The following is a 20,434-nucleotide window of genomic DNA, read 5'->3' as shown; positions in this document are numbered from 1 at the left end:
TCTTCTTCTTCTTTTTCTTCTTCTTTTTCCTCCTCCTCATCCTCCTCGTCTTCCTCCACTTCTTCTCCTCCTCCTCCTCCTCCTCCTCCTCCTTCATCTTCTTTCATTTCCTCCTCATCCTCTGGGACTGGGACATATTTAAGTCTTTTGACTATGAATGAATAACCATCAAAGCATTGCAGGCAGCTCCATTATTTTTTTTTTTTTACTGTTCTAAAATTAGTCCCAGGTTGGCAGGCTATAAATTGCACTTTAATGTGCCAACCTACTTGTCTACTTGTATTTCATTGCATCCCCTTATGCCAACCCTTTTCTACTTCTAACACAGAGTATTGCCAGCTGCTAATACTCCTGGAACCAATAATCACACCAGCTATACCGGGAGAGGGGGGACTTATTATGAAAACTTTACCAACTATCCTAGCACCCCCCTCTTCGAAAAAAGGGGGGAGCAGTGAAAGTTTGAAAGGCTATGACCTGCTGGGAAAAAGTGGGCAAGAATTACTTCCTTTTTAAAGATAGTTTTTTTAAAAAGATGGAATTTTTAAACAAATTGGACTCTACATTAATCCAGTCGATATTTCTATGGAATCTTTACCCAAAAAAATATATTAGAAGCGGTTGCACTATCCTTTCTCCCTCTTTACTCTCTTTGACTAAAAGAGATACCACGGGGGCGGCGGCAATGTTTCAACTATTTATTGTGATGGAGCCTTTGAAGGTGTCCAGCTGAAACTTTCAGAGTTAAAATTGTCTGCTGTCCAAAAGTAAAACAGCTGTGGTATATTTTTGAAGCTTCTTCATTCTAGCCAATCTTTTGATCACCTCAAATGTTAAAATTTCAAAGAAGCTCAAATAGAAACAACATCATGCCCTTTTTGTACCAATTCCAACAGAATTAAAGCTAATTCACATGGGTTTGGTAAATTACCATCAGCCAGCATAGATTTGCTCCTAAAAATCTAAATATTAAATTTGGCAAGCCAGCTAATAATCAAGCAGGCAGAAACAAAATTCAGAGATATCTCTATAGGTTAAAAAAAAAACTGGGCTTCGTCTATCAATATTAAATTCAATACAAGCAAATGCAAATTTCTTCACTTAAGGATATGTTAAAAATCAAATGGGATGACTGATAGTTGGTTTGATAACCATATGTACTGTTGATCAGCTACTATGAGTTAACAGAATTACACAGCTGCTAAAAAGGCAGTTGAACATTTGAAGTGCATTCACAGAAGTGTTGTTTTTAAATTATAGTTTAGATAACTTTTATGGTCATTATACCTACTAATAACTCCAGTACCTTTTGCATTAACTCACTTTCCAGCAGGTGTACTATGTAGTGGAACCATATTCTAGGAAAGAATCAGAGAAACTGGAACAGAAACACAGAATGGACACCAACTGATTGGGGAAAGGAAACTGAATCATAGAAGCAGGATTGTGGAGAGTGAAAACGATCAAGGTACAAGTCCTGATGGCACAACTGAAGTCCTTCCTGTTTGCCTGTGTGTTGAGGCGTTAAAAAGGGATGGTACTTGAAATTTGTAGTCATGGCACAGGAGGAGGAGGAGGAGGAGGAGAAGGAGGAGAAGGAGGAGAAGGAGGAGGAGGAGAGTGTCAAAGGAGAGAGAAAATGATTTGTGAATGATAAAAAGTAAACAAATGTTGAAGAAGAAGAAGGAGAAGGAGGAGAAGAAGAAGAAGAAGAAGAAGAGGAGGAGGAGGAGGAGGAGGAGGAGGAGGAGGAGAGTGTCAAAGGAGAGAGAAAATGATTTGTGAATGATAAAAAGTAAACAAATGTTGAAGAAGAAGAAGGAGAAAGGAAGGAGAAGGAGAAGAAGAAGAAGAAGAAAGAAGAAGAAGAAGAAGAAGAAGAAGAAGAGGAGGAGGAGGAGAGAGGAGGAGTGTCAAAGGAGAGAGAAAATGATTTGTGAATGATAAAAAGTAAACAAATGTTGAAGAAGAAGAAGGAGGAGGAGGAGGAGGAGGAGGAGGAGGAGGAGAGTGTCAAAGGAGAGAGAAAATGATTTGTGAATGATAAAAAGTAAACAAATGTTGAAGAAGAAGAAGGAGAAGGAGGAGAAGGAGAAGAAGAAGAAGAAGAAGAAGAAGAAGAAGAAGAAGAAGAAGAAGAAGAAGAAGAAGAAGAAGAAGAAGAAGAAGAAGAAGAAGAAGAAGAGGAGGAGGAGGAGGAGGAGGAGGAGAGTGTCAAAGGAGAGATGAATGATAAAAAAGTAAACCCAAATGTGAAGAGAAAGAAGGAGAAGGAAGGAGAAGGAGAACTTTCCTTTAAAGGAAGAGGCGGAGGAGGAGGAGGAGGAGGAGAGTGTCAAAAAGGAAGAGAAAATGATTTGTGAATGATAAAAAGTAAAACAAATGTTGAAGAAGAAGCAGGAGAAGGGGAGAAGGAGAAGAAGAAGAAGAAGAAGAAGAGAAGAAGAAGAAGAGGAGGAGGAGGGGAGGGAGGAGGAGGAGGAGGAGGTGCAAAGGAGAGAGAAAAGATTTGCGAATGATAAAAGAAACAAATGTTGAAGAAGGAGAAGGAGGAGGAGGAGGAGGAGGGAAGAAGAAGAAGAAGAAGAAGAAGAAGAAGAAGAAGAAGAAGAAGAAAGAAGAAAGAAAAGAAGAAGAAAGAGAAGAGGAGGAGGAGGAGGAGGAGGAGGAGGGTGTCAAAGGAGAGAGAAAATGAATTGTGAAGAATGGATAAAAAGTAAAAAAATGTTGAAGAGAAGAAGAAGAAGGAAGAGGAGGAGCGAGGAGAGTGTCAAAAGGGAGAGAAAATGATTTGTGAATGATAAAAAGTAAACAAATGTGAAGAAGAGAAGAGAAGGGAAAGAAGAAAGAAGAAGAAAGACAGAAGAGAAGAAGAAGAAGATAGAAGAAGCGGAGGAGGAGGAGTAGGAGGAGGAGGAGAGGAGGAGGAGGAGGAGGAGGAGGAGGAGAGTGTCAAAGGAGAGAGAAAAATGATTTGCGACGATAAAAAGTAAACAAATGTTGAAAGAAGAAGAAGAAGAAGAAGAAGAAGAAGAAGACGAGAAGAAGAAGAAGAAGAAGAAGAAGAGGAGGAGGAGGAGAGGAGGAGGAGGAGGAGGAGAGGAGGAGGAGGAGGAGGAGGAGAGGTTCAAAGGAGAGAGGAAAATGGATTTGTGAATGATAAAAAGTAAACAAATGTTGAAGCAGAAGAAGGAGAAAGAGAAGAAGCAAGAATGAAGAAGAAGAAGAAGAAGAAGAAGTAAGAAGAGGAGGAGGAGGAGGAGGAGGAGGAGGAGGAGGAGGAGGAGGCGGAGAGTGCAAAGGAGAGGAGAAAATGATTTGTGAATGATTAAAAGAAAACAAAATGTTGAAGAAGAAGAAAGAAGAAGAAGAGAAGAAGAAGAAGAGAGAAGAAAGAAGAAGAAGAAGAGAACAGAAGAAGCGACGAAAGAAAGAAGAAGAAGAAGAAAGAAGAGGAGGAGGAGGATGAGGCGGGGAGGAGGAGGAGGGAGGAGGAGAGGAGGAGGAGGAGGAGAGTGTCAAAGGAGAGAAAAGATTTTGTGAATGATAAAAGTAAACAAATGTTTGAAGAAGGAGAGGAGGAGGAGGAGAGAGGAGGAGGAGGAGAGAAGAAGAAGAAGAAGAAAAAGAGAAGACGAAGAAGAAGAAGAAGACGAAGAAGAAGAAGAAGAGGAGGAGGAGGAGGAGGAGGAGGAGGAGGGAGGAGGAGGAGGAGGGAGAGTGTCAAAGGAGAGAGAAAATGATTTTTGAATGATAAAAGTAAACAAATGTTGAAGAAGAAAGAAGAAGAAGAAGAAGCAGAAGAAGAAGAAGAAGAAGAGAAGAAGAAGAAGAGGAGGAGGAGGAGGAGGAGGAGGAGAAGGAGGAGGAGGAGGAGGAGGAGGAGGAGGCGGAGAGTGTCAAGGAGAGAAAAAGATTTGGTGAAATGATAAAAAGTAAACCAATGTTGAAGAAGGAGAAGGAGGAGTAGGAGGAGGAGAAGAAGAAGAAGACGAGGAGGAGGAGAGGAGAGGAGGCGAGTGCAAAGGAAGAGAGGAAAATGATTGTGAATGATAAAAATTAAAACAAATGTGAAAAGAGAAGAAGAAGGAGAAAGGAGAAGAAGAAGGAGAAGGAGAAGGCGAAGGAGAGGAGAAGGAGAGGAGAAGGAGGAAGAAGAGTAGAAGAAGAAGAAGAAGAAGAAGAAGAAAAGAAGAAGAAGACAGAAGAAGAAGAAAGAAGAAGAAAGAAAGAAAGAGGAAGAAGAAAGAAGAAAGATAGAAACATTATAAAGTGATAAATTACATGGCAAAAAAGCTAACTATTTAAAAGATAACAGCAAAATATATAGCGGTTGAGGGACGAGAAAAACAGGGAGGGGGGAGAAAAATCTTAAATGCTGTATAAGTAATACATTTATATTTATAATGCCTTTTGCGACATTCTCTTGTGGGCAGAGACAATAAACGGCAAAACCAATTTTATTTAAGTTTGGCTTCTGGGATGCCAATGCATATTGCAAGAGGGTGGATGGAATTTGTTTTTCCACCCAGCTCTGAGATTTCAGGAGACGTAACTTGATCTTATCCCTCCCTCTATATACTAAATGCAAAATTTGTCAATAGTAGAATTCATTTTTTTCTCCCCCTTCATCTACGCACCCGATGTGGAAATGTATCCATTCTCTATCAAAGAGATTTGCCAAAGGAAGAACTGAAAATCATAATATTTAGCTCAACTGCGTGTCTTCTTGAAACAGTGGTTGTTTACGTCATGTAAGACAATATAAAACTAATGTCTATGAGAGCGTAGAAAAGCCGTAAGACATGTTTTGGTCTAGATAAAAAAAATGTAATCAGATAATAAGGATAAAAAACATCTCATGGGATAACAAAAATGTTTGCTAAAATGAAATACAATAACACAATATTAAAATGAAAGTGCCTTGTCCGTCGGTTCTGAATTAACCAGTAGCGTTATATGTTGTGTAGGTGAGGTCTAGTCAGGGTTAGGCAACATTGGCTTTTTGTATGACTATGTGGGACGTCAACTCCTCAAAATTCCGGAGCCAGCCGGCTCAGTTGGAAACCTTCCCTTTCCCCCAGGGGCTGCTCAGGAATTCTGGGAGTTTGAAGTCACAAGTCACAAAAAGAGTCAAGGTTGCCTACCCCGCTCTAAACTAATAAAGTCTATATTAATTAACATTAATATGCTTCAGCGTTTCTCTAGGCAGGGGGTAGGCAAGCTTGGCTTTTTGATGGACTCGTCGACTTTCAACTCCCAGAATTCCTGAGCCAGCGTGGCTCAGCTTGGAAACCTCTCCCTTTCCCCTCAGCATGGCTGGCTCAGGAATTCTGGGAGTTGAAGTCCACGAGTCATAAAAGAGCCAAGGTTGCCTACCCCTGCTCTAAACTAATAAAGTCTACAGCAATTAACATTAATTATGCTTTCATATGTTCCTCTAGGCCAGTTGTAGGCAACCTTGGCTCTTTGATGACTGGTGGATTTCAACTCCCAGAATTCCTGAGCCAGCCTGGCTCAGCTTGGAAACCTCTCCCTTTCCCCTCAGCATGGCTGGCTCAGGAATTCTGGGAGTTGAAGTCCACGAGTCATAAGAGAGCCAAGTTTGAAGACCCCTCACTTAGAGGAACATATGAAAGCATAATTAATGTTAATTAATGTAGACTTTATTAGTTTAGAGCAGGGGTAGGCAACCTTGGCTCTTTTATGACTAAGCTAGGAATTCTGGGAGTTGAAGTCCACGAGTCATAAAAGAGCCAAGGTTGCCTACCTCTGGTCTAAGTTGTTCACTGTTCTCTCTTGTCCTCCTTGTACACTTCAAGGAGTTGATGGACATCAGAAATGATTCCTTAATGAGCTTGGGGTGTCTGTCTCTCTCTGTGTGTGCATGTGTGTGAGATTAATCAGACTTGTAAATTCCGCTGTGGAGAGAGAGGGGCAGATTAATTTTGCAGAGAGAGAGAGAGAGAGAGAGGAAAGGAACGAAAGGAAAGGAAAGGAAAGGAAAGGAAAGGAAAGGAAAGGAAAGGAAAGTGTTTGGGCAATAAGATAAGATAATGTCAGGTGGGAAAGAAAAAGTTCATATCTGAGGATTCAGTTAAAGTGATTTATTGCTAAAAGATTATTCACAGGAATCTTCTCAACATGCCTGGCTGAGGAATTCTGGGAGTTGAAGTCCACAAGTCATCAAAGGGTCAAGTTTGAAGACCCCTGCCTTATGCAGATAACATTCTTGCTTTTCCAGTTATGGAGGGAGAGAAAGTTGGTGCTATCAGTTCTTCTAGCCAAATGTCCAGCTAAGTTCCCCAGAGAAGACTGACATCACAAACAGAAGCTTTTGCCCGTTACGCTTCTGTCATCTTGACAGAGATATTTAGGAGAATAACAGAGTTGGAAGGGGCCTTAGAGGTCTTCTAGTCCAACCTTCTGCTCAAGCAGCAGAAGTGGTTGTCCAATCTCTTCTTCAAATCCTCCAGCAATGGAGCACCCACAACTTCTGAAGTTCTAGCTGCCAGGACATTGCTCCTTATTTCTGGGTTGGTTGTCTCCTTGATCAATACCTACAGGAATGTTATTGTCATCTAATGCAAACTCAGTGTGTTGTGTTGGAAGCTCCACACCATCGTTATGCATGTTCTGCCTCTTTGGGATATGCATGAGATCAATGGTGGGATTCAAATACCTGAACATCCTGTTCTCTACATGGATGCAGGCCTGGGCCTCTGAGGCCTAGAATGGACTTCCGGAAGTGACATCCATGCACTTTCTGTGGGCTGTTCTAGGCCTGAGCGGCCTCCTCCAGGCTTCCGAGGCCTAGAATGGACTTCCAGAAGTGACATCAACGCACTTCTGGCAGGCCGTTCTAGGCCTGGGAGGCCTCTAGCAGGCCTAGAATGGACTTCTGGAAGTGACATCCACGTGCTTCTGGTGGACCATTCTAGGCCTGGGAGACCTCCTCCAGGCCTCCGAGGCCTAGAACTGACTTCCAGAAGCAGCATGGGTTCAGCTGGTTCTCCGAACTCAACAAAATTTAGCTACCGGTTCTGCTGAACCTATGCGAACCGGCTGAATCCCAACACTGCATGAGATGATACAGCCCCAGAGCATCTGTTTGCTTGGATGTCCCTTTACAGCAGTGGTTCTCAACCTGTGGGTCAGGACCCCATTTGGGGTCGAATGACCATTTAACGGGGGTTGCCAAACAAGGCTGTCCGCCATTTTTCCCCCTTTTCTTTGGCCAGGCCCCTGGCACCCGGTGATGTATAAGTGGTTGGGGGTCACCACAACATGGGGAACTGTATTATGGGGTCGCAACATTAGAAAGGTTGAGAACCACTGCTCTACAGAATGTCATTCAATCTTCCGTTTGTCGTATTTGAAGTCCTTTGGATATTTCAGAACACATATTTCACAACCACTTTTCATTGGCCATTCTGGTTAATAACATTCAGAGCAAGAAACATACTCCAAGTTCCTAACCCAATCTATAACTCCTTGTGCACAATGGGTTTAATTTTTTTACAGATGTGCATCCACCCTTCAAACCATAGACAGCAAATAGCTATTAAAGCAAGCCCAGTCTAGAGTTACTCAAGGATTAATGGACCATTATAGCTTCATCAAACTCCTCATGCTCACCTAGCTAGAGATAATAGGCAGGGCTATTTATTTTCCTTTTTCCCAGTGGGAAGAGCAGAAAAGATATTGTGGCTTCGCGCATTCCTCTCCACAACTTGACAACCCAGCTGAGAGCGTATTTCAACCCCAACGCTCACCGTCAAAAATTACCACACTCATGCGTTACTTAAAATATGATGCCCACAATGTGAGGATGTGAGATTGCCTCATGTTGTAGAGGGCTCTGAAGGAAAACCATGAAAAAGCATCAACAAGGAAAGGGAAAGAAAATTGGACCATCCAGGCCAAGTGACAGGAGACAATTGAGACAATCTGAGTGCCTCTGAAGCTTGTTTAGCCAGGATCTGGCTTTTGAAAATTTCTGCAAAGCAGCTGGTCTTTAATTAGCTGAAGGATTCTTAGCACCAAAAAGGGGCAACACACTCACACAAGGCACAAACCTGAGGGATAATTAAAATATTACAGTGCGGATGGCCGAGACACTTATCACCGCTTGTCAGTAGCTGTTGCTTTCATTTTTTTTTTTCATTCTTGTTCACGATTAACAACAGTCAAAAGTGATTCCATTGTCTCACCCTTTAATTTCTTGCTAGAAAAAAATACCTCCCATTTTCCAGAGGCTTCTAAAACATTAAATGCTCTGAGAGACCAAACCTCAGATACTAATTCTCTGTTTGATCATGAAATTAAACTATGTTGCTAACGTCTAAGTATTGAGTGGAATGATTGATGAATCAGCCTTGTTACCACACCAAGCATAAAATTCTGTAATAGAGCATCATAATCTCTCTCTCTCCTCTTTCTCTCCTTCTCTCTCTCCTCTCTCCCCTTCTCTCTCTCCTCTCTCTCTTTCCTTCTCTCTCTCCTCTCTCCTCTCTCTCTCCATCTCTCTCTCCTCTCTCTCTCCTTCTCTCTCTCTCTCTCTCTCTCTCCATCTCTCTCCTCTCTCTCTCCTCTCTCTCTCTCATCTATCTATCTATCTATCTCCTCTCTCTCTCTCCTTCTCTCTCTCTCTCTCTCTCTCTCTCTTTCTCTCTCTCTCTGTGAATATAAGCCTAGATATTTCATACTAACAGTGGGAGAAATAACTGTATTTATGAGCCACAGCCAAATACAATCATTATATCGGTTCTCTCTCTCTCTCTCTCTCTCTCTCTCTCTCTCTCTCTCTCTCTCTCTCTCTCCCCCTGCCTTTTAATTTAGACAAACAAACAAACACGAATTTTCTAAATTTAAAGTCAAGGGCTGATATCCGAAACTAAACATCCTACTCAAATAAAAGATCCTTTAAGGTAAACAATGGCTCGAAGTTCTTTTGAAGAGTTTCATCTGTCAGAACCAAGACAATTAGTTAACCAATGTAGATAAAATCAGGCATGGACTATGCATGATGGCTATTTAAATTCTACCTCATTCTGCAGCCAAAGTGGGATTTCTGTCAATCAAAAAGAGGACCCTCTTTTGAGTCCACACTTCAGAATCAAGTCTCTAGAGGAATTAGACGTCATCCGGGTTTATTGTCCCTACTTTCTCCAGTGTGGAGTAAAGAGGTGGAAAGCCTTTAAAGGGTTTATTTTTTTCATGCCCATTAATTATGTGAAATTAGAGCCACAGAGAGTGGGCTATTAAGTGCTGATTAAATCATAATATCAAGAACTCTACCAGTGCCGGTAATATACCTAATTTTACTTCCAAACGGAGCCGAGTTCATTATACTTTTAATTTGTTTCCCCACAGTTCAATTATAACATGCTCAATGTGCTACATATTAACCACAAAGATTATTCTGCTCATGGGCTGGCCTGTGAACACAACTGACACAGCTTGAGCATAAGATCTGCGGGCGGTCAGATCAGTTGCCTACACTTTGTGTGTGGTACGAGGCACCTATACCATGCATTTATAAATACAATTGCTAAGCTTTAGATGTCAACAAAGCCATTATGCTGGGCCTTGCTGAAATCCACGAGGTTGGTAGTGCAATCTGAATAGAGTAAGTTTATCCCAAATCTTTTTTTTTCTGAGAACAGGTGCTTTTTCTGCTAACCATATGGTAGTGGTGTTACCACTTATGGTTTGAAACAATTCCCTTATTTTAGGAAGACCTTGAATGCAAGTGCTAACTCATTTCCAGTAGGGATTGTGTGAATTAGAATGGAATAGAACAGTGTTTCTCAACCTTGACAATTTTAAGGCATGTGGACTTCAACTCCCAGAATTCCAGAGCCAGCAATGGAATAGAAGGGACCTTGTAGGACATCTTGTCCAACTCTCCCTCCCCCCACCCAAGCAGGGACCCTATACCATATAATAATAATAATAATAATAATAATAATAATAATAATAATAATAATAATAATAATAATAATAATAATAATAATAATAATAATATAATAATAATAATTCAAAGAGACAAGCACCTGCAACATAACACCCCAGACTTAACAATTGTCGATAAGAAAGACAAAAAAGTCTGGATAGTGGACGTGGCAGTGCCTGGAGACAGCAGAATAGACGAAAAAGAACTGGAGAAGATCACAAAATACAAAGACCTACAAATAGAAATGGAAAGACTGTGGCAAAAGCAAGCAAGGGTAGTACCAATAGTAATAGGCTCCTTAGGTGCAATCCCAAAACAACTGGAGCACACTTGAACACCATTGGCATTGACAAATTCGCTATTAGTCAATTGCAAAAGGCGGCCTTATTAGGAACTGCTTCCATCCTGCGACGATATCTGTAATACCATCAAACATCCACATCTGCCTATCCCAGGTCCTGGGTAAGGACTCAATAGGTAGACAAAATGCCAAATCCAGTCTGAACATCTGGCTGACTGTCGATGATCCATAATAATAATAATAATAGTAATAGTAATAATAAAGTTGGAAGGGACCTTGGAAGTCCTCTAATCCAACCCCCTGCTCAGGCAGGAAACCCTATACCATTGCAGACAAATGGCTGTCCAGTCTCTTCTTAAAAACCTCCAGTGTTGGAGCATTCACCACTTCTGGAGGCAGGTTGTTCCACTGATTAATTGTTCTAACTGTCAGGAAGTTTCTCCTTAGTTCTAGGTTGCTTCTCTCCTTGATTAGTTTCCATATGTTGCTTCTTGTCCTGCCTTCAAGCACTTTGGAGAATAGCTTGATTCCCTCTTCTTTAGGGCAGCCCCTGAAATATTGGAACTGTCAGAAAATTTCTCCTTATTTTCAGGTTGAATCTCTCCTTGATCAGTTTCCATTCATTATTCCTTGTCTGGCCTTTGGTGCTTTGGAAAATAGATTGACCCCCCCTCCTGTCTGTGACAGCTCCTCAAATATTGGAACACTGCTATCACGTCTCCCCTGGTCCATCTCTTCCATACCCAATTCCTGTAACCATTCTTCGTATGTTTTAGCCTCCAGTCCCCTAATCATCTTTGTTGCTCTTCTCTGCTCTTTTTCTAGAGTCTCAACATCTTTTTTATAGTGTGGTGACCAAAACCAGTTGCAGTATTCTAGGTGTGGTCTTACTAAGGCTTTATAGAGTGGTATTAGTACCTGACATGATCTTGATTGAATCCCTCTGTTAATGCAACTTAGGATTTCACTGGCTTTTTTTGGCTGCCTCCCCTTAAAAACATTCATCAGCAGAGTGTCTGCAAGATCCTATGTACTTGTCCAAATAACAAAAGAATTTTTGAACCATCTGTGACAGGTTCTGCCTCTCTCATACATGTATGCAATGTCACAGCGAAAGAACAAAAGACTGTAGAGCTTCTGGATTGATAGGACCAGTGTTTTTTTTCTAAAAAAATAAAAAGGTGCCGGAACTCACACATGTCATACAACCTGCCTTGCCTACCCTACAAGGTTCCATCCAAAAAAGATGCCGGAACTCCATTCTGGGCGTTCTGTGAGAAAAAAAAAAGCCCTGGACAGGACAATCCTTTTTTCATCCTCTGCTTTCTCTTGCCTACCCCATCTCATTCGAACAATTTACAAAGACACGGGATGTCCTGACCTCAGGGAGAAGGGTGGTGGTGAAGATGCTGACCCCAGCATTAAAGATGTGGAACACAGCACATAAAGTGGAAGTTATGGGGTAAGGCAGAATAGCCCAGAATGAACGTGATGTAAGATGTAAGGCGGATTTTCCATAAATTCTTGGGTGGAAGAGATTTGAGAGGAAGGAGGGAAACAAGTTGAGAATGCGCTCACTTTCACTGGACTGACTTCCCATAATTGAATGGGACGATGGATGATTCTCCATTCAATCATGTCCAACTCTTGGGAGATTCTATGGGCCAGGTCTCTCCACATAGGAACAGTCAGAAGTATGTGTCAATTGTCAAGCGTCTGCGACCATGGGAAAACAGATTATTGTAATGGACTACATGTAATTCTCCAAAGATTTGCATTCTCACTGTAGTATGGAGAACCAACACCAGATCTTTGATTTGTTTGAGATGTTCGTGTTTCTTGGAATGGTTTATTCTCTGGATTTTTTTTTAAAAAAAATGCCTTCACTGCTGCTAATGACCACGGATCCTCATGTTTCACAGTAAATGAAATACATGGATATAAGAGACAATTTCTAAGAGAATTAACAGCCTGGCAGAGCTTGATTAACTGGGTCATAGCTACTATTCTGTGTTTCTTTACATCAGCAGATGCCCCTGTTGACCAAGGTCTATAATTTCCATCCCTCTTATTGGAGCCACCTTCACATCACTAGAAGAGAACACTTTAAAACAATATGTAAATTGATAAACAAATCTAACAACATCCCCTAACAGCATCACACTCTGCAGAGTGCCTCATGTGTAAAAGTATGGTAATAAACCTTCCGTATGGTAGTCAATATGGAACACAGTAAGATGCCTTGTCAACCTTCAAGGCAGCTGCGTATTTACAAATTATGCAGATCAGAATTTGCTTTGTGCAATTGCTTCATCGGAGAAATATCTGCAAAGATAATCGCTTTTGTTTTGGTTTTTTTGATAATATTCGGTTATCCAGCACCTCGTTGTTGTATCAAAGTGGCTATGTTTGAAAGGCAGAACAGTTTTTGTTTGGTGCTTATCATTTCCTTCGCAGCCACGCCATTGCACAAGCAACCTTCTGCTCATAAGTATATCGACATGCATCCTGTTTATTTTTAAATTAAAACTAGCACAGTTATTAGGAGGTGCGCAGTGTTTTAGATTTGAAGGCAGGGCTGAATTGGAGCACAGAAGAGTGAGCTACACAGTTGGGGAGAGGAGCATGATATGAAAACAGCAAGCATGATCGAGGCCATTAAAAACCCCATTCTTTTTCATACAAATAATTAGCATTAGGTACTGTGAAAAATGGCTGCCCTTCAGATAAAGCTACTGTCGTTATTAAGGTCCTCCTGGCAGCTTGCTAAGGTAGTATTTTATTTGGTATGTGTGCTTCTTAACGTCATGTTTTTAGCTAATCATAAAGCTTAAAAACTATTTACTGGTGTGCTTATTTGTCTCTGGATCGAAAAGAAACAATTGCCTACGCACCTGATCACTGCCCTGACACGCTTGCAAAACAGGGGACTTGCAAATTCAGATGTTTAAGGGAATAAGAATACACACACACACATAAATATATATACATATACACATAATACACATACATACATACACATACATATACACATACATATATACATACATACAAACACACACACACACACACACATTGGACCATAAGAAAGGCTGAGCGCCAAAGAATGGAGGCCTTTGAACTATGATGCCGGAGAAGACTCCTGCGAGTCCCCTGGACTGCAAGGCGATCCAACCGGTCAGTCCTAGAGGAGATCAACCCCGACTGCTCTTTAGAAGGCCAGATCCTGAAGTTGAAACTCAAGTCCTTTGGCCACCTAATGAGAAGGAAGGACTCGCTGGAGAAGAGCCTGATGCTGGGAAAGATGGAGGGCGATAGAAGAAGGGGACGACAGAGAATGAGGTGGCTGGAGGGAGTCCCTGAAGCAGTAGGCTTGAGCTTAAATGGACTCCAGAAGATGGTAGAGGACAGGAAGGCCTGGAGGAACGTTGTCCATGGGGTTGCGATGGGTCGGACATGACTTTGCAACTAACAACAACAACAAATATATACACATATACATATACACATACACACATACATATGTATATGCATATACATATATATACAAATACATATACATATACACACAGTTACATACACATACACAAATACACATACTGTATGCACATACACATACATATATATATACATACATATACATACATACAAACACACACATACAGTCTTATTTTTCCCTGTGCAACAAGATCTGTACCATCTAAGCCTTCCCCCCCCCACCAGCTTAAACATTAGAGAAATCTACAGAAAACCGTAATGACTGAGTTAAAAAAAAAAACCATCCCAACATATAGTTTTGGTTTATAAAATACCAGCTTTCCTGTTTCACGCTGAATTGATTCACAGCTACGCCAAGCGAAGAAAAGGTGAGTTCACAACACACGCTGGCACAAAACAGTTGTTCCCTTGTCAAATTGAGGATACATTAAAAAAAAAAATAATTTTAGTTGATGCATTATTGGGAAACAGCAAGCTTCCCCTTTCCCCCAAAGTAGGGGTGTGTGTGTGTGTGTGTGTGTGTATAATAACCTTTGGCTGTCAGTAACTGCAGCTGAAAGTTTGGCTGAAGTCTTTAGCCACATACAATGCTTTCCCCAACAAAAATTTGCCTTCTTAATTACTTCTAAGAGAAAAGTTTTGCCTGGATTATTTCAAAACGCTGCAAAGAGGGGGCTAAGTTTTGTGCATCTCCACAGTCTGTAGAGCAGACTAACAATTCCTGTCTAAAGGCAGCCCTCTGATCCTGTGATCAAAATTCATAAATTCAACAGTTGTTAACTGAGGCACAGGAGTTCTTAAATTAGTAACACGGTTGTTACTAGCTTCCTCATTGACTTTACTTGTCTGAAGGTCACAAAAAAAGGATGACGTGATTCTGGGACACTAAAACTGTCAGAAATATGATCCAGTTGCCAAGATCCTGGGGATGCTACAATGATCTTAAGTGTGAAAAAAAGATCACCGATCACATTTTTCAAGTACTGTTGTAGCTTTGAACAGTCACTGAATGAACTGTTGTAAGTCAAGGACTAACTGTAATGGAAGGTGTTCTGGATGCCCATCCGTTACAAATAAATTTTGTGTTTATCGATGGAACGGAGACACGTGGAGCTTATTCATTTGCTTTTATTGGATTTCTATTGGATCGGATTGAAGCGTGTCCTTCGGATGACGATAAGACAAGTCAGCTTTATCAAGATGCTTTTTTTATTTCACGCATTCATGCTTCGTCTGATGATACCACCCACCCAATCTCCTGTGGCAAGCAACCGTCGCCATTTCCACAATGATCATTTACATGACAGCTCTGTACAATAAATTAACATTTTATTTCATGGCAAAACTCCCGTAGATCTTCCTTGATTCTACCAGTTACTTATAAACAAAAACATGATGTGACGATGCAGCAGTTTTAGCAGCATTATGTTGTAATCCACAAATAACACAACAATTCCGTTGACTTGTTTATGCTGGGATTACACACACACACACACACACACACACACACACACACACACACAGCAGAAAGGGTCCAGATTGAGATTTAAGTCAGGATTTTTTAAGTCAGTCATTGTCAGATTGATTGACACTGAAGGCAGAAATCGTATCATTTAGTGTTAGGTTTTGTAAATCTTGTTATTTCGAGCAAAAAAAATATTTTCCAATCTATTCTCCAAAGCACCTGAAGGCAGGACAAGAAGCAACGGATGGAAACTCATCAAGGAGAGAAGCAACCTGGAACTAAGGAGAAATTTCCTGACAGTTAGAACAATTAACCGATGAACGGCTTCTCTCCAGAAGCTGTGACTGCTGTTTTTTTAGGTTTTCAAGAAGAAATTGGACAACCATTTGTCTGAAATGGTATAGGGTCTCCTGTTTGAGCAGGAGGTTAGACTAGAAGACCTCTAAAGTCCCTTCCAATGCTGCTATTCTGTCATGCTGTTATTTCATTGGAAGTCGAAAATCTGCACAGAGGGGAAAAAAAATATTGTCCAATATTATTTCCTCTCAGTAGCCTTATCTTCGATTCACAGAGAGGATTTGTTTACACATCTAAACAGAATCTCTTGATTTTGCTCTTTTGCCTTTCCCATCTTACTCACTGGGCAAGTGGACCAGTCTAAAAAAGAGGAAGTGTATGTATGTAAATGTATTTTTCTCTGTGTTTGTTTGTGTGTATTAATAACAGATTGGTTCCCTATTTTTCTCCATAAAGGAACTAAATGTGATCCAATTGCAATCAGATTTGCAAATAGTTGACTTGAAACCATCCTTCCACTCAACTTCTTTCTTTATTTGATCCTTGTATTTGAATTTCTATCTTTGGTCTATATCAGTACCAACTAACTGAACTGGGGATGGGTGTAGATTGGGGTTAACTGACAACAGAATTGTCAACCTAAAGCTTTTTGCTGATTTCCTACTTGGCTGACAAATATTGCTGAGATAAATGCCTGTCGGAAATGATTAGGCCTTATATTTTATTTATTAAATTTATACGCTGCCCGTCTCGCTATCCGTTTATTCTCATGTTATCTGCAGAGCGTGCACAGAAGTCAGAAGGTATAGGATGTGTTAATATTGTCGAATTGTTTTCACATCCTACTTCTATACTTTTTGTTAACGTTCAGTAATGTCAAATTCAGAAGCAATGGGTTGTCGTTCTCCCCTCTAGCTGGAAAATGTTGATGGATATGGTCCTAAAGGTGCTTTTTCGAAAGACAACTGGACTTTAAGAAGCTTCTTCAATTCTGAAGAAGGATGGAAGGATGGTTTATTTATTTATTTATGAGACTTATATACCGCTTTAAGTGCGAGCACTCTCTAAGCGGTGTACACCAGTAAGCAATGTATATATATATTTACATTGCCCCCAACAATCTGGGTCCTCATTTTACCTACCCCGGAAGGATGGAAGGCTGAGTCAACCTTGAGCTGGTGAGATTTGAACCGCTGACCTGCTGAACACAGACAGCTAAAGTGGCCTGCAGTACTGCACCCTAACTGCTGCGCCACCTCGGTTTCAAATCAGCTATTTGCTAATCTGATTGCAATTGGATCAAATTTAGTTACTTTACGGAGGAAAATAGGGAACCAATCTGTTATTAATACACACATAGAGAATTACATATACATATACATATACATATTTGTTTTCTGAGGTTTTCGCAGGTGTTTGTATGTAGGTCTTTGGTTGTTCGGGTTTTCTCCCGCGTAAAATTGGAAGTGTCTTGGCGACGTCGAAACTTCTTCGACTTCATCAAAACATTGCCAAGACACTTCCAATTTTACACGGGAGAAAACCCGAACAACCAAAGACCTACATATACATATATATATATACATACATACACTTCTTTTTCAGACTGGTCCATTCCCTGAAGAAGCTTTTGGGATGAGAAGTGAAATGTCTTCAAGGAAGAACCAAGTCCAGTTGCCTTCTGAAAAAGCATCTTAGGGACATCTTAGGGAAGACTGAGAATCTCCAGTTGACCAACATTATTTGGGGAATTAAATCTTGACGACAAGAGGGGCAGGGGTCAGTACAAAAGTATTAAGGTTCCCAAAGGGATAGAGAGCGCTCAATATCTTTTCGTTCAACATTTACATTTAAATACACTGAAAGCCTGTACACTGTACATTAACGTGACTCATTTCTTTGAGGTCCATATCGGAAGGGCTTCTAAGTCTCATCGTGGAGGGCTCTGGTCCTCTGCAAGACGGTGTGGAGCTCTTGAAGAACATTTGCTGGCAGTTGCTTCTCGGATTCCAAGTGTGTTTCTCTGGCTTTGCTCTCACTTCTCCTTGGCGATTTTGATTCTTTGCAGGACCTTCGGTCCAAGTCCACAACGTTTTCACCCACTTCGTCCAAACAGATCAGGCTGCGGTGCTTTCTTCTTTGATTCCAGGGTTTTTCCTCTTTCCGTTCTTTATGTTGAACGACCCGTGAGGATCGCTCCTTTAAGCCTGTCTTCTCTTCAGCTAAGTCCCATTGCGTTTCCAGTTTTGAATTCTGTGCAGAGAAGGAGAAAAGAGTTAAAAGATTTGTTCATTCGTGTCAAGTGTTGGTAACCTACCTCTGGGGACTTAAGTGCTTCCAACTTAGTCTCCAAGCGTTTCTGTTCTTACAAATGAATAGTTGGTTAGCTTGTTTCTTGGATGGATGGATGGATGGATGGATGGAGATAGATAGATAGATAGATAGATAGATAGATAGATAGATAGATAGATAGATAAACAGATGATAGGTAGATAGATAGATAGCTAAATGATAGCTAGATAGCTAGATATAGATAGATGATATGGTAGGTAGATAAGTAGGTAGGTAGGTAGGTAGGTAGATAGATAGATAGATAGATAGATAGATAGATAGATAGATAGATAGATAGATAGATAGATAGATGATAGCTAGATGATAGAGATAGATAGATAGATAGATAGATAGATAGATAGATAGATAGATAGATAGATAGGTAGATAGACAGACAGATAGACAGACAGACAGACAGACAGATAGTTATCTAGATGATAGAGAGATAGACGATAGATAGATATAGACAGATGATATGGTAGGTAGATAAGTAGTTAGGTAGATAGACAGGTCAGGATAGATAGCTAGATGATAGATAGATCGATATAAATAGATATATAGTTATAGATATAGATATAGATATATAGATAGAGATAGTTATAGTTATAGATATAGATATAATAGATGATATAGATATAGATACATTTCACAGAAGATAAATTTGTAGCTCAAGTTTGAACTATGAAGTCCTCGGTGCTCTCTGAGCTTGGTTGTCGCCTTGCAGACATTTCATTACCAAATAACAACCTCATCATCATCAGAGCACTGATGTTACCTAGTTTGGTAATGAAACCTCTGAAATAAAACAACCAGACTCAAAGAGCACCAAGGATCCCACAACTGTCGTCCTCCTCCTGCTCCCCCTCCTTCTCTTCCCCATAAACCTCACTCCCTAATGAGGAGTGAGTTACTAGTTGGGTAATGAAACATCTCCAGTTTCCAGTTCCAGTTTCTAGAAGACCTCCAGGATCCCTTCCAACTCTGTTTTTTATTCTATTCTATTCTGTTCTGTTCTGTTCTACTCTACTCTCTTCTGTTCTATTTTATTCTATTCTGTTCTGTTCTATTCTGCTATTCTATTCTGTTCTGTTCTACTCTACTCTACTCTCTTCTGTTCTGTTCTATTCTATATTCTATTCTATCCTATCCTATCCTATCCTATCCTATTCTATTCTGTTCTGTTCTGTTCTACTCTACTCTCTTCTGTTCTTTTTTATTCTATTCTATTCTGTTCTGTTCTACTCTATTCTACTCTCTTCTGTTCTGTACTATATTCTATTCTATTCTATTCTATTCTATTCTACTCTCTTCTGTTCTATTTTATTCTATTCTGTTCTGTTCTATTCTGTCCTATTCTTCTATTCTATTCTGTTCTGTTCTACTCTCTTCTGTTCTATTTTATTTTATTCTATTCTGTTCTGTTCCTATTCTGTCCTATTCTTCTATTCTCTTCTATTCTATTCTGTTCTGTTCTACTCTATTCTACTCTCTTCTGTTCTGTACTATATTCTATCCTATCCTATCCTATCCTATCCTATCCTATCCTATCCTATCCTATTCTATTCTATTCTATTCTACTCTCTTCTGTTCTATTTTATTCTATTCTGTTCTGTTCTATTCTGTCCTATTCTTCTATTCTATTCTGTTCTGTTCTGTTCTGTTCTACTCTACTCTACTCTCTTCTGTTTTGTTCTATTCTATATTCTATCCTATCCTATCCTATTCTATTCTATTCTATTCTGAAAACAACTAAGCTCAGAGAACATCAAGGACCCCACATATACATCTCAGTCTAAGGACTGAAACTTAATGAATGGCATAGAGGAAGACAGTGGGATGAGCAAAATATTAAAGACATTTAAGTTTTCAGGGAAAATGAGAATTGACTGTTGAGGATTGGAATGGAAGGAGAACCAACTGTTGTAATTCGAGGACTATAGAAGAGAAGCGGAGGAAGGAAAAACTGCAGGAAAGCAATTTAGAACAAAAAAAAAAGCAAGCTACTTGAAAGTCAACAGAAGTTTATATATTCATCATTATCATTCATCGTGTATGAAAAGTTTCTTTTGTGTTCCCAAATTGGCAACTCAAAAAAAAAAAAAAAGAATCATATCCACATGGACAAGCCATCTGTTGTGTTCCCATATGCTTTCAGTGATTTCTAGTTGAGTGGATGGGTAAAAAGAACAAGACTATAAATTTTCTACCTACCTCACCTAGAGATAGCATAAAGTACTTATACTCAGAAGACTCAGCTGTTCCTCCCTGTGGGAAATTCAGATAAATCCTCAAAGATTTTGAAGATGCAAGTCCCCTTAGAGCTTAAATGCCTGCTGAAACACACAAACTTTGGTTGCTAAGGTGCAAAACTTACTCTTAAATTTGTTTAGAATAGAATGAGAAGGGAAGAGAAGAGAAGAGAATATAGAAGAGTAGAGTACTGTAGAATAGAATAGAATAGAATAGAATAGAATAGAATAGAATAGAATAGAATGGAATGGAATGGAAGGGAAGGGAAGGGAAGGGAAGAGAAGAGAAGAGAAGAGAAGAGAAGAGAAGAAAAGAGAAGAGAAGAGAGTAGAGT

The 20,434-nt window shown here is 40.1% G+C and overlaps 1 protein-coding gene across 6 annotated transcripts in view; it reads right to left on the bottom strand.

The window, feature by feature from the left end:
* Nucleotides 1-16,671: 16,671 nt before the first annotated feature.
* Nucleotides 16,672-20,434, bottom strand: part of ARAP2 (ArfGAP with RhoGAP domain, ankyrin repeat and PH domain 2) — a 115,269-nt gene continuing 111,506 nt past the window's right edge. For all 6 annotated transcript variants that reach the window (XM_039347658.1, XM_039347696.1, XM_039347666.1 and 3 more), the window contains one exon: nucleotides 16,672-17,772. In XM_039347658.1, coding sequence (XP_039203592.1) covers nucleotides 17,443-17,772 — 330 coding nt within the window. In that variant the 3' untranslated portion in view covers nucleotides 16,672-17,442. The remainder of the gene's footprint in view (nucleotides 17,773-20,434) is intronic.

The sequence above is a fragment of the Crotalus tigris genome, unplaced genomic scaffold, assembly GCF_016545835.1.
Source record: "Crotalus tigris isolate CLP2741 ecotype Arizona unplaced genomic scaffold, ASM1654583v1 scf7180000017559.9942113025:1136094, whole genome shotgun sequence".
NCBI classification, from domain to species: domain Eukaryota; kingdom Metazoa; phylum Chordata; class Lepidosauria; order Squamata; family Viperidae; genus Crotalus; species Crotalus tigris.
The sequence above is the reverse complement of the archived record's forward strand: the minus strand, read 5'-3'. Positions and strand labels throughout refer to the sequence as shown.